This window comes from Camelina sativa, chromosome 9, assembly GCF_030686135.1.
Source record: "Camelina sativa cultivar CO46 ecotype springtype chromosome 9, ASM3068613v1".
Classification (NCBI taxonomy): Eukaryota; Viridiplantae; Streptophyta; class Magnoliopsida; order Brassicales; family Brassicaceae; genus Camelina; species Camelina sativa.
This window is the reverse complement of record NC_141888.1, coordinates 32,912,309-32,924,644: the sequence shown is the minus strand read 5'-3', so window position 1 is coordinate 32,924,644 and position 12,336 is coordinate 32,912,309. Positions and strand designations below refer to the sequence as shown.

Here is a 12,336-nt window from a genome sequence, read left to right as displayed (position 1 = left end):
CTTGAGTACAAAAGGTAGTAAAAACGATATTTTAAGACATTGAAGAATGAATTAGCGACGAACGGTGCATCTGAACCCAATACAGAGTTTATCAGAACAAGATGAAATGTCAATCTTTTTAATACACACAAAACCAAAGACTTCATAGAAATAAAGACAAAAAAAAACAACAGATCATTTAAAAGTGAGATTGATGGAACTACTTTTGAGGTTTCTTTGGCCTTCTATTCCGCCTCCTCTTCGGCTTATTTAGCGGCCCTACTAAGCTCCTTCTGCTTCAGCTTATCATCATCTTCAACAGACTGTGAGATATCGATAGGTTTTCCTCCATCTACGAGGCATGTCCAAAGCCATACTGAGCTCACAAATTCAGGGTGCTTTACTGATGCGACATTATTAGAATCTGCTAATAGAATATTGTAACCTCGCAATGCTAAAAGATCAAGAATCTCGAGGAAATCCGTGTCTTCTGTGATGTTTTTTGAGACTACCATCACATTTGGAAAAAGTAGAGGATAGTCGGAAGGATTTTCAAGCGCCCAGAAAAGAACGTCGGTCATCATACTATCAACTCTGGCAACTTTATCTCCTGGAATCACAGAAAAAAAAAACACGGAGAGGTCTCTAACTAACACACACGAAAAATATATATAAATATATTTATCTAGGTTTAAGAAAAGGAAATCAACCTGCTGGTATAACCGTGATTCCGTCAATTAGTAAGTCATCCCAAATCTTATTCTTCTCGCCATAAGCCCTCATATTCACCTTACCACAATAACCCTTATCCGCAAGAGCTGATTTGATATTCTGATAAACCAACTTAGGATTGTAATCACCATCAGGGATTGGACAATCCTGGACGTCCCAGAAGACGCATGTGTGAGCCGCTGCGAGGTTTAACAAATCGGGAAACAGATTAACAATAACGAAATGGAGGAAAAAAAACACAATTAGATCGACTGGAGAGAGAGATCTTACTTGATCGACCGGTGCTCATGGTTTGGACGGAGATCGAGAGAAATAAGAAACTATTTGATCAATGGGTGCGCGATAATGAGAAGAGACCAAGAGAAACGAAGAAGAAAGATTAAACAGAGTTATAGTATATAAGATCTCTCCACCACACAGCTCTGCCTGTAGCATACGATTTTAACCGCATCGATCCATTCCTTAATTTCCAAAGATTAGAGATCCCACATAACACCAACCGTTCCATCGCTTTCTATTATCCACGTGTCAACATCCCCTCAGGGTTTGTTCGTCCATTCTTCTAATTTTTCAAGAAACGATCTCAAAAGTGAGTCACGTTTCGAAATTAATTAATTATTTTGTCACAAAAAAGAAAATTATTTGTTTATTTCAGAGTTCAATATAACGTCAGAGGAGAAAATATAGAGTACTAGATCTCCTACGGAAAAATGTTTGAACTCTGATCACCGGCAATTGTGGAACTTCGGAACCAAACATTTTTAACTACTTGAAAAATATTTTGTGTGTTTAACATTTTTTACACTGAAATCTTTTTTTTTTAACTGGATCGGTTTGATCAAAATTATTTGGGTCTGGTTTAATAAAAAAGAACCGGGTCAAAAAATGTAATTGGGTCATAACGGACCAAATCGCCGGTGATCGGATTCCGCTGCATCAAACACCGGAATGGTACCCGAAGCTATGGTTATGGTGCTCTACACATAACCTCTATAAGTTTACCCATGTCCTTATGTAATAACGATAGTTCAAGTAATTAAACAGACATTTAAATTGTTTGTATGTGTGAGCATGTGTTGGAGCATACTCCAAGTAGCTGCCAAACATTTTTCCATCTGTTCTAAGTTTAGAGGTTTTTATTTATTAATTTTCCACACACTTGCTTTCTCACTGCCACTTATGCATTCCAAGACTTGCATCTCACTACTTCATCTCAGAACTTGACACATTCAAATAAAAGGGTTTCATTGTCCTAAGTGTAAAATAACTACAATAAATAACTCCTCGATTATTCTCTCCAAAAGCGGAGTTTGCTACCAGAAGACAGTCATTACAATACACAAACAAGCATATAGGTATAGCTGCCACTCGACCAAAGTCATTCCTGCTCCAATCTCTCGGATGAGATTTCACCAGATTAAGTTTGTGAATCAGATCATACCTAATCTCATTTACCGCGGTTAGGCGCCTACGATAATCCGTATGATGTTATTTATTAGAAAGGAAAAACTTTCTAGTTGGTATCTTTCCTCCGGGCCAACTCGAAATATTAACACATCCACATAAACCTTATATTTGGGTAATAGGACATCTCTCTTTCTCGATCGATTCTCCATACAAAAGATGATAATCCATAAGCCTAGTTAGGCGCCAATGCTCTCAACTTCGACTAAACAAATAGAACTCTCCATTGATTAGCAAGAAAGAAAAAGAAAAGCAATTGTAGACAATTCTCAAGATGTTGTGGTTGAATAAACGAGGATATATATATATATATATATATATATATATATATATATATATATATATATGTGTCCTAATCCTCGTTTATTCAATCACAACATCTTGAGAATTGTCTACAATTGCTTTTCTTTTTCTTTCTTGCTAATCAATGGAGGGTTCATATATTTATCCCCTTTGGATTATATTTTTCCTTTACTGAATTGGAAAAGATAAAACCGACTTAGCTTAAAGACTTCATATATTTAGTTGGAAGATGCTAAACCAACTAGGCTTAGATTTTCCTTTTTTCTAAAACCTATAAGAGAAAAGAAATTAACTTTCGAGAATTCGGATAAAGTGAAACAAATTTACAAAATCAAATTGTTATTACAAATGCCTACGGCCCGGATGAATCAAATTCTTAAAGAATAAGAACAGAAAAGAAAAGAAGAAATCGAGGAAGCAGTCTACATTCAGGCTTTACGAAGGTTAGCATCAACGCCTGTCGTCCTGATCGTCAGGTCAGTTTGAAAAGCCTCCGCATAAGATCCTTGAGGTTCTCGGATGGAAGCCAGAGTAGGAGCTCCCGATTGCAAAGAACCAAAGTCGTGATTCTCCTGCAGTTTCACCTTTTCCTCCTGGAGGCCTGATTCACTGGATGATAGGTTGGACACAATTTGTTCAAGGGAGGCCATGACTCCTTTTGTCTCCTTGGCAGCACCCACGAGCTCATAAACTGTACCTCGTAGTGATGCTTCCATAGCCCGAGCTCGCTCAAAACATTCCTTCATCAAGTGGAAGGTGTGCTCAGAGGTCGAATGAGATTTCAGCCGCCTATTATACTTCAGAAATAGGGCATTGTCATAGGCGATAGACTGCAAAAATCAGACAAATCGCCTTGAGCTGTTAATGCCCTATAAATACAACAGAAATTATGGAGAAAAATATACCTGAACTGAAAACCGAGCAAAATTCAGGTACTTCTCCTCGAAATATATGTTTTTTGGTTTGAGAAGAATCGATGAGGAGCTCTTCACGTTCCGACATAGGTGGCCCGCTGCCTCCCGCACCATCGCAAGGGGCACTTCTCTGAAATAATCAAAACCAAACTGACATTCTTGAGATACTCAAAACATATCATTGGAATCTAGACCTGCTTCTTGCTGACCTCTTACGACCAGACTGATTTCCGACCTTGGTTGATAAGCGTGTCCTCTTTTCTTTCTTCTTTTCCCTCGATCAAATCGGTTCCGACCTGTTCCGTTGTCGGGTTAACATTGCGAATCTACCCGATAGTAGTCATATAGTCTCTATCTCTTTCAATCTCAATTTCATTTTGGTGCTTGGGAACGATAGTTTCAATTTCTGAGGTTGGACTTCGAGCTGGCACTATGGTGGAAGCCAGAAGACTAGAATCGACGACATTCGTACCATCTGCTGTCGATGACTCACCAAGTGTTTTGGTGAAACTTGGGAAGTTCCTCCTTGTTCTACACATCGCGCTTTCAACTCTTCTTCAAGTGATTTGCTCCCACTCAAAATTAGAACCTTGAAAAAGAGTCTCTCGGATCTCTTGAAATTTGTTTAGAAATTTTTTTAATGGCCTAAGGCGAACTGTAAAAAAGGAAGAAAGTTAGATCAAATAAGTCTTTATAAGTCCAAAATAATTAGAGAATATGGCTCGACCCGGAGATCTATTCCACACTCTCTGCCTTCCAGCGAATGCGCTCTCGGAAGATTTAGAATCAGCTCGGACGTAGAAGAACCGCTTTTCCCTTTGCTTAAAGTTGCTGCCTTTTTTGCCGGACACAACCTAATTTCCCTTTGTCTTAGATGCTTAAGCGGTCATCTTCTCGAAGCAGTGAACTTCGTCTTAGCTTCAGGAAAAAAATTGCTCGGCAGGGGCAAGACCTCGACCTGCTTGACAAATGTCATGTCAACCTGATCGATATCAACATCAGACGTCTCATTCCTAGCCCCTTTAGGTTCAGTTGCAGGTTGGTCCTCCAGGACGACAGCCTCGACCTTAGAGGTTGGAATTTGGGTCTGCAGCCTATTTGAGTCAGCAATAGACGTACCAACTGCTTTGGACGATTCGTCGAGTGTGTTTGCAAAGCTGGGAAACTTGTTTTGGCTTTACCCATGGCTCTCTCAATTATTTTTGGAGTAAAATGTTGCCACTCGCGATTAGAGCCTCTATAAAGTGCGTCTCGAACCAGGCGAAATCCATCTAGCATTTTTTTAAATGGTAAGCGGTGAACTCTAAAGAAAAATGAAGAAATTAGGTGAGTAAGATTTGTGTAAACTAGGACGAGCAAAAAAGTGTTATTTTACCAGGAGAACTGTTCCACACTCTCCGCCTTGCAATGAATGGGGTTTCAGAAGAATTCTGGTCAGCTTGGATGTTGAAATACCGCTGATCCTAATGCTTAAAGTTGCTGACCTTAACGCTAGGCAAAAGGTTTTGAGTCGGACGCATGTTCACAACCGAGGTCCCCTTCTTCTTGGCCGACTTGAGCGTCGTCATTTCTTCAAAAAAAATGGACCCAATCTAAATACCGACCTCGATGGCAATTGTTAATGCCCCCACAAAGTTACAAATACAAGCTGGGGTAAGCTGGGAGATCGCCATTTCGCTACGATGAACATACGCAAGCAGCAATAAAGGAAGGGGAAACAAGAGGCGACAATCCGTCTATTAGGATTCATAAAGACAGATGTATCCCTTCGGTGGATTCCACGGACTTTGATCCGAACTAGGAATAACGATTGAAACGCCATAGCTTGCTAGACCGCAGGAGTTGAGCATCGTAGTGACTGTTGTAACAGAACTCAAGGTCGGGCAACCACCAATCTCACCTCGATGATCGAGAATAAGAGAAATATTCTTGATCATGACACCTGGAAGCGCGAACCCTGATTTGTCATCTTCACCGACCCCCATGTCGCATGCGGAAGGCCCATGTATAGGCAAGGAAAGATTGAAAGTCGAGCCCCCACATGGCAGATCGGATGGAACTACGAAATTCCCCTCACCATCAAGATCCAAGTCGTTATTCAGCTCAGAAGTCTCAAGTGTAACAGCCTGAAAAGTTTGGGCTGCACCTTTCGATATGAGTATTTGAGAAGATTAGGCTCCGCTCTCCGATCTCAAGGCAGCTGATCTAGAACTTTGACGAACCACCTGAAGCAACGACCAGAATTCTTATCATCTTGAGTCCCGAGAGAGTGTGGAAGAAAGCAACGATAAATAAGAACACGAAGATGAGAGAGAATAGAGCAAAAAATATCTTAGCTTGATTCGGCTGGAAGTGAAAAATGAAGAAAGAGTCTGAGTATTTATAGAACCAAGTGGGCGGCAGCCTATGAAAGGTAATCATGACCTATGAGACGTTTCGGCTTCTGATCTGATTGAAGCAACTCGTCTGAATTGGAAGTTGCGATGGTGCGAATATTTGAAGAGATAATTTTGGTTTTTCTAAAGTTTAGGTCTAATATTTTCTTTTCTATAGTTCGTAAATTCGAATGAATATTTGAATATATCAAACTGAGGGGGACTAATTGTTGGTGTGGGAATTGGCACCCACCACATACCGACCTAAACCAAGGACAAACCGGATAATTCTAAAATCTGATTAATCAAGGGTACTCGGTTAGATCTTCTCTAGATGGTTTTGAGAGCAATGGCCCGAGGAGGACGCTAGACCGACCTGCGAAAACCCCCTGAAATTTATCGCACGCACTGAAGAGGAAGTTTCACAAAGATTTGGTTCGAGATTTAAGGAAACTTGACTTATCTTGTAATCGAAGTGTTTGATAGTAATAGAGAGTTTTGTCCTCTATGCAAAGCATCCATAAATTAATACAAAAGCCCTAGTTCTTCAATTGTTCTTGAGCGAAACCTAACTTGTTCTTAAAGAAATTTCAATTCCTTTTCAATAGAAGCTTGAGATCCAGTTTTTGAGAGAGATTGTTAAGTGAATTTGTTCCCCCCCCTTTAAACAAATTCATTGTGAGAATCCTTGATTCTACAACATTCCACAAACCCACATTCTGTTTTCTTGTAGTGAAATCAGAAAGTTTCACCGTCCAATTCTCGTGACTGAAAATATTTGTCGGATTAATATTCCGATGGATTATAGTGTCTGGAAATGCTGTGTGGAGAGAAGTCACAGAAGTAGCTATCGCTTTAGCAATCTTCAATCTCACTTTCTATGGCAAAACATCTCCACTTGAGATTCCTATCTTTGCTAAGCGTGTGTTCAGCGTATTCACAGACTAGAGCTAGAAGATCAAATTCAAAACAGCAACCTATAAGTTTTATAGCATTCTTATGCCCACTCATCTGAGAGGATATAGTGATATCTCGATAAGCTTCTGTGAAGTTTGAGAAGTTTTGACTGGACCATTTTTTTATTGGAACTGGTCTTTCTTAGATTACGCCTCTGAAACAAATGAAATATCTCCAACTGGAGACAACATGGCACTCAGAGAAATTGACAGTCTTTTCTCTAAACTAAATTAAAGACAAATCGAATACTAAACTGATATTAAACTGATATGAGTTTGGATTATGAATGTTAACATTCCTAATAAATATATAAACATAACCCTAAAGATACGTAAATATATTATAAATATGATACCAAACATATTTTTTGAGTACGTGCAGGGTTTTCCGAACATAGTTACGATCAAAATAACTTTTCTGTATATATTTTTTTAATGATTCCATCCTTTTCACCCAAAAATAAATCCAAATATCTGACTAATTTTCACTTTAAAAAATTAACACAAATGTATGTTAAACATTTCTTCCAAATAAATATTTTATTAAATTCACATTCAATATATTGAACAAAAAGTAATGTTTTTTTTTTCTTCTAAAATCTCACAATCCAAAATTCATAATAAAAAATATATATACATATTCAACATAGTTTATCAATTTATTCTCCCACATATACAATTATAAACCCACCTTGATTAATAATTTCATCTATACAGTCTCCCATATCCACATCTCTCTGTCTACACAAAAGCAAACTTAATTCAACTAGCCTAAGAATGCATATATTTGTAAGCCAACTTGCAATATACTATACTTTAGTACTAACCTAAAATAATTTAACAATTTTCTGTCAAAAAATAATATTAAATGCAAATTTCAATATTATTATGACTTAATAATGTATTTAGACTTATTATGGGCCTGGGCCAGGGCCAAAACTGAGAAATAAGCAGTAAAGACGGTTTACTTGCGAGCCAAATTATTAAAGAGGTCAGGTAACCCTAACAGCGACCTAATTCTTCTGAATATCTTCGTCTCTAATCTCTAGCGAAACCAAAATCAAAATCATGAGCGAGAGAAGCAAGAGGGGTGGTAAAAGACCCTTGGTATCGTTTAAGATTGGCCAACCAGTTAAGAAACACAAGCACTCTACAAATCCGCCTGCAGGTCCAGAACTCTCTTCCGTACCTGAACCTTCCCCAAATCCACATTCCGGTCCAGGACCCTCCTCCGTATCCGAAAATCTACCTTCCGTACCTGACCCCGTTCCAGAATCTTCAGGTATATTGATTGTAGACGAATTATCTTTTCTTCGTGAAAGAACAATCATGCCGCGTCCTCTCGGGAACTACAGAAGGTTTTATGGTGTGGATGGGCATTGGGACTTTGAAAACTGCCATTTAACGACCAATTACAACGTAAAAGATCTCAAGAAGAAGATCGATGCTGGACTTCAGAAGGTTCACTCAAAATTATACCTAAATACAATCACCGGTTTTGGGGATAGCAGGTCTGTATTTAAAGAGGAAGATTTCCTCGAACTGAAGAAAGAATTCAAACTGCATAAAGTTGTTGTTCCCCGGGAGAAATATTGCAAAAAGTGTGCCCCAAAACTGTCAGGTAAATAGGTTTTGCAAGAAGTCTATCTCTACTCAAGAACCTCTGTTTCGGTTTATCTTTACTCAAAAGTCTTTATATGATATTCTTAACGCGATGAAGCCGATTCTCTCTTACTACAAGAGATGATGTTCTATGGGTTTGATATACAGCCCCCGGGCAATATGCTAGCTATCACGGGGGACGGTGATTTTGCCAGCACGATCAAAGGCTTGAAGGAGAGAGGGTTTACCATGATGGTCGCCCATCCCAAAAAATTTAGCCAAGACCTTGCTGAAGCCGGCACCCTAACGTGGTTTTGGGATGACCTCATCGAAGGGAAAAAAAACTATTAGTTTAGAAAAAATGTTTGGATTCCATGGTTTATTATATAATTGACTACGGTTCCCCCAAATGTATTTCAAGATTCTACGGGTCCTCCAATTAATAATATTTTATCGTTAACCGCAATAATCACATCACCTTCTCCCACATACACAACTATAAACTCACCTTGATTAATAATGTCATCTATACAATCCCATATCCACATCTCTATGTCTACACAAAAGAGAACTAGCCTAACAATGCTTCTCTTTGTAAGCCAACTTGCAATATCTGGATAATGAACAGAGAACAAGACAATGAACATACTGTCTTGGTTCCGAGACATTGCACAAAGGGCTTTGGTTCCGAGACATTGCACCGAGAAGACAGCGACACAAGAACACCATTGCACAAAGAGCTTTGGTTCCGAGGCACTGCACATAGACATTGATTCGTTAGAAAACCTGAAAAGAGAACATGAAACGCATTCAACCAATGGACACCATTGCACAGAGACATTGGCTCATTAGAAAAACTCAAAACTGCATACAAAAGAAAGACTTGACTTATAACAGTGAAATGAAACTGGAAACAGCAGAAAGACTAGACATATGTTTTTCACAAGAAAAAGGGTATTAATCCACATATAATAGCATAGATTTGAAAGAGACATGCACATATTAAAACAATGGAACCAAGACTAGAAGTGAACAGAAGTCAAATCTGAAAACAGGTAACCAAGTTAGATAAAATATGTTACTCTACTTGTAATAGGAATTTATTACAGGTTTGCCAAGTTAGAAACAATTGACAGAAAAGGTATTGGTCATATATTACCAACACGAAATGATTCTTTAAGCATAGTTGAGCTACATACAGGGTAGACATTCACATCCTAAACCTCCATTTGGATAGCATCTTCATTCAATATTTCAGTCTAATGATGTCCATCTTTTAATAATTAATACCCAGAGAGTTCTATCTATGCAAACACAGAGATCCATTGCATAAGAAAAATATCGAGGATACAGTATTATTAACAAACACAATCAAACTCCAACTTGTGAGACAGACGAAGACAGTATAGCAATTAGGTATAACAAAAGCAACTAGTTTCCTTCTTATGACCTGGGAACTTTTGCTGTAAAGCTCCATCTCTCATTTCAAAAAATTCTTCTTCGATATCTTCGTCATCAATCAATATCTGGATATAGAGCTGATTCGGCCACATTAACAGAGAATCTAGCTAAACTTAAAATTGTGTATGTATGTTTAAATGACAAAACACCACTCACCCAAGAGCTTTCTCAACTTGCTTCTGTGATTTAATTGTTTACTCAAGTTCTTCCAAATATTCAGCAGCAGTTCAGCTCTGATCTTTGACATTTCTCTGCCGGTGTGTCTTTGCTCCGATTGTTTTTGTTCTCAACCGATCCATCTTATAGACTCTACAGAGGTTTATCCTTAAGAGCAGAAGAAGACAATAAGTTCATCTGTGTGAAAAATTCCCATAGAAACTCCATTGATCCAATCTCAACGGCTGAAATAAAGAGAGAAAGAGTACTCTAAATCATTGAATTTGCAGTGAAGAAAAGTAGATTAGATTTCTAGCAAATAAACCTAATCCCACCTTCTCGATCTCTAATGTCAACAGAACAAGGCTGGCCCTAAAGAACTTTTCAATAGCTTTTGATGAGTTTTATGAAACTAATGAACACCAAAGCTGAAAGGAAGATATGCTGACAATAACAAGAATCCAACCTTTAATAATAATGTCTACGATATTGAATAATTGAATTTAGAATTGAAATCGTACCTCAGAAGCAAAAGCACCATGAATGCTGCAGTAAGAGTAAGAGAAAGAAGAAGGAAGCAATATCAAAACTGGATCTATTAAGTTTCTAATATATCCCCTTAAAAAAGTGGGTTTGGTCCAATAACCAAAGTGTGTAGTCGGCTAAAGAAAAGAGTTGACTTTGAGAAGCACCAGCATGAGACTGAATGTGTTCACACTTGGTTGTTTTCACATTGGAGGCAAAGTGACTTTTTCTGGCTTGCCCATATACTGTAATATCACACTGTTCAGTAATGGAATCATCATGAAAATGAGCTCAGTATTTGATAGAGAATTACAAAGACAAGTAGCAGCAAGAACTCAAACACATTGAGACATCACTAAAAGTTCACACTTAGGAGAGTTGAGTATTTGACATCTGAGTTCTGAAGTTACTCTCTTTGGCTTGCCAAGACAATGTCTTTATATAAAAAGAGAGCTAAGTATTTCTTGATTTCTTCATGATAGAACAAGACATAGACTAGTAACACAAGAACTCAAAAAACATTGAGACATCATCAACACTTCTCAGAGGTTATCATTCTTTCAAAGAATCTAACAAGAGAAGGAAGAGTAAATTAAGAGAGTTTCTCAATCAATTTGAGCTCTTTGGCAACTTCAAGCATACTACTCACTGGATCTTCTTTCTTGTATCTCACACACCTCAAAGCTAACCTAAGAAAAGCTTCAACCTGTGACCGTCTCAGAACCAAATCATCACCACCACCACCCAAACCATTCCATATCTCTTTATCAACAATCTCATCAAACCCATTTCTCTCCATTACCTCAGACACATGATCGTTAAGAGACATAGGAGTCTCACCAGGTCCATTAAACACAGCAGCTCTTCCAGACAACAAAACCAACATCACAACACCAAAGCTATAAATATCAACTTTCTCAGTAACTTTCATAGTCCAGTAATAATCCGGGTCAACAAAACCAATCACACCTTTCACTTCATCTTCTACATATAACTCTCCCTCTGGTATTGCAACACAGAACCAGAAATCAGAAAGCTTCGCCGTCCAATTCTCATCAATAAAAATGTTCGTCGGATTAATATTCCGATGGATTATAGTCTCTGGAAACGCCGTGTGGAGGTAAGTCACAGAAGTAGCTATCTCTTTAGCAATCTTCAATCTCACATTCCATGGCAAAACCTCTCCACTTGAGATTCCTCCGTCTTTACTAAGCGGTCCGTGTTCAGCGTACTCACAGACTAGAGCTGGAAGATCAAACTCTAAACAACAACCTATAAGCTTAAGGGTGTTCTTGTGTCCACTCATCTGAGAGGATACAGAGATATCTCGATACACTTCTGTGAAGTTTGAGAGGTTTTGACAGGACCATTTCTTGATTGAAACTGGTCTTTCTTCGATTACGCCTCTGTACCAAATGAAATATCCCCAACTGGAGATTACTTGGCTCTTGGAGAAATTGTCAGTAGCTTTAAGGATCTGATCAGAGGAGAAGCAACGAATCGGATTGGTTTTGCCGATTAGCTTCTTCTTGTTCTTGTTCTTGCTCATTAGATGATTGGAGCTAGAGAAACAAATTCAAAAAGTATGAATCTTTACAGAGAAAAATCGAAACTTTGGCTTTTGTAAAGGAGCAAACTTGTTTTGTTCTTCTTCCTGAGATAGTAACTGAGTGATATGGATTAGATATTTCATTCTAATCCATATCTTTCCAATTACTGAAAAATTCACCCAATACATTTATATTATTAGATATACACCCTCAACTAGACATTTCAATTTGATCCACATCTTCTTTACTATTACACATTGAACCAATAAATCTACAATAGCTACTCTGTGCCCAGAAATAGCTACTCTATATAAAAGTG

The 12,336-nt window shown here is 38.2% G+C and overlaps 3 protein-coding genes across 14 annotated transcripts; all 3 read right to left on the bottom strand.

Moving 5' to 3' along the window:
- Positions 1-29: 29 nt before the first annotated feature.
- Positions 30-1,438, bottom strand: LOC104712459 (uncharacterized). 2 transcript variants are annotated; one of them, XM_010429362.3, is made up of 4 exons: positions 982-1,208; positions 690-890; positions 425-589; positions 30-331 (listed from the first exon to the last, which is right to left on the bottom strand). In XM_010429362.3, exons 1-4 carry the CDS (start codon positions 998-1,000, stop codon positions 246-248), a joined length of 471 nt encoding a protein of 156 aa, XP_010427664.1. In that variant the 5' UTR covers positions 1,001-1,208; the 3' UTR covers positions 30-245. The 2 variants fall into 2 exon arrangements, with proteins under 2 accessions (XP_010427664.1, XP_010427663.1); XM_010429361.3 differs by having other exon boundaries at positions 30-589; positions 982-1,438.
- A 1,328-nt stretch (positions 1,439-2,766) lies between these two features.
- Positions 2,767-5,419, bottom strand: LOC104774208 (meiosis-specific protein ASY2-like). 2 transcript variants are annotated; one of them, XM_087465178.1, is made up of 5 exons: positions 4,768-5,419; positions 4,120-4,663; positions 3,602-4,047; positions 3,384-3,522; positions 2,767-3,308 (listed from the first exon to the last, which is right to left on the bottom strand). In XM_087465178.1, the coding sequence occupies exons 4-5, from the start codon at positions 3,504-3,506 to the stop codon at positions 2,907-2,909; spliced, it is 525 nt and encodes a 174-aa protein (XP_087321304.1). In that variant the 5' UTR covers positions 3,507-3,522; positions 3,602-4,047; positions 4,120-4,663; positions 4,768-5,419; the 3' UTR covers positions 2,767-2,906. The 2 variants fall into 2 exon arrangements, with proteins under 2 accessions (XP_087321304.1, XP_087321305.1); XM_087465179.1 differs by having other exon boundaries at positions 3,628-4,663; positions 4,768-5,416.
- Positions 5,420-8,082: 2,663 nt separating this feature from the next.
- Positions 8,083-12,109, bottom strand: LOC104712457 (non-functional pseudokinase ZED1). Of its 10 annotated transcripts, XR_015564978.1 has the most exons (6): positions 10,464-10,603; positions 10,278-10,386; positions 9,943-10,187; positions 9,776-9,863; positions 8,975-9,081; positions 8,267-8,649 (listed from the first exon to the last, which is right to left on the bottom strand). XR_015564978.1 is itself a non-coding variant. In XM_019229772.2 (5 exons), the coding sequence occupies exon 1, from the start codon at positions 12,014-12,016 to the stop codon at positions 11,060-11,062; it is 957 nt and encodes a 318-aa protein (XP_019085317.1). In that variant the 5' UTR covers positions 12,017-12,109; the 3' UTR covers positions 8,736-9,081; positions 9,776-9,863; positions 9,943-10,187; positions 10,278-10,386; positions 10,464-11,059. The 10 variants fall into 10 exon arrangements, 3 of the variants coding, with proteins under 3 accessions (XP_019085317.1, XP_019085318.1, XP_087319789.1); XR_015564977.1 differs by lacking the exon at positions 9,776-9,863 and having other exon boundaries at positions 8,083-8,649; XM_019229772.2 differs by lacking the exon at positions 8,267-8,649 and having other exon boundaries at positions 8,736-9,081; positions 10,464-12,109.
- Positions 12,110-12,336: the final 227 nt, after the last annotated feature.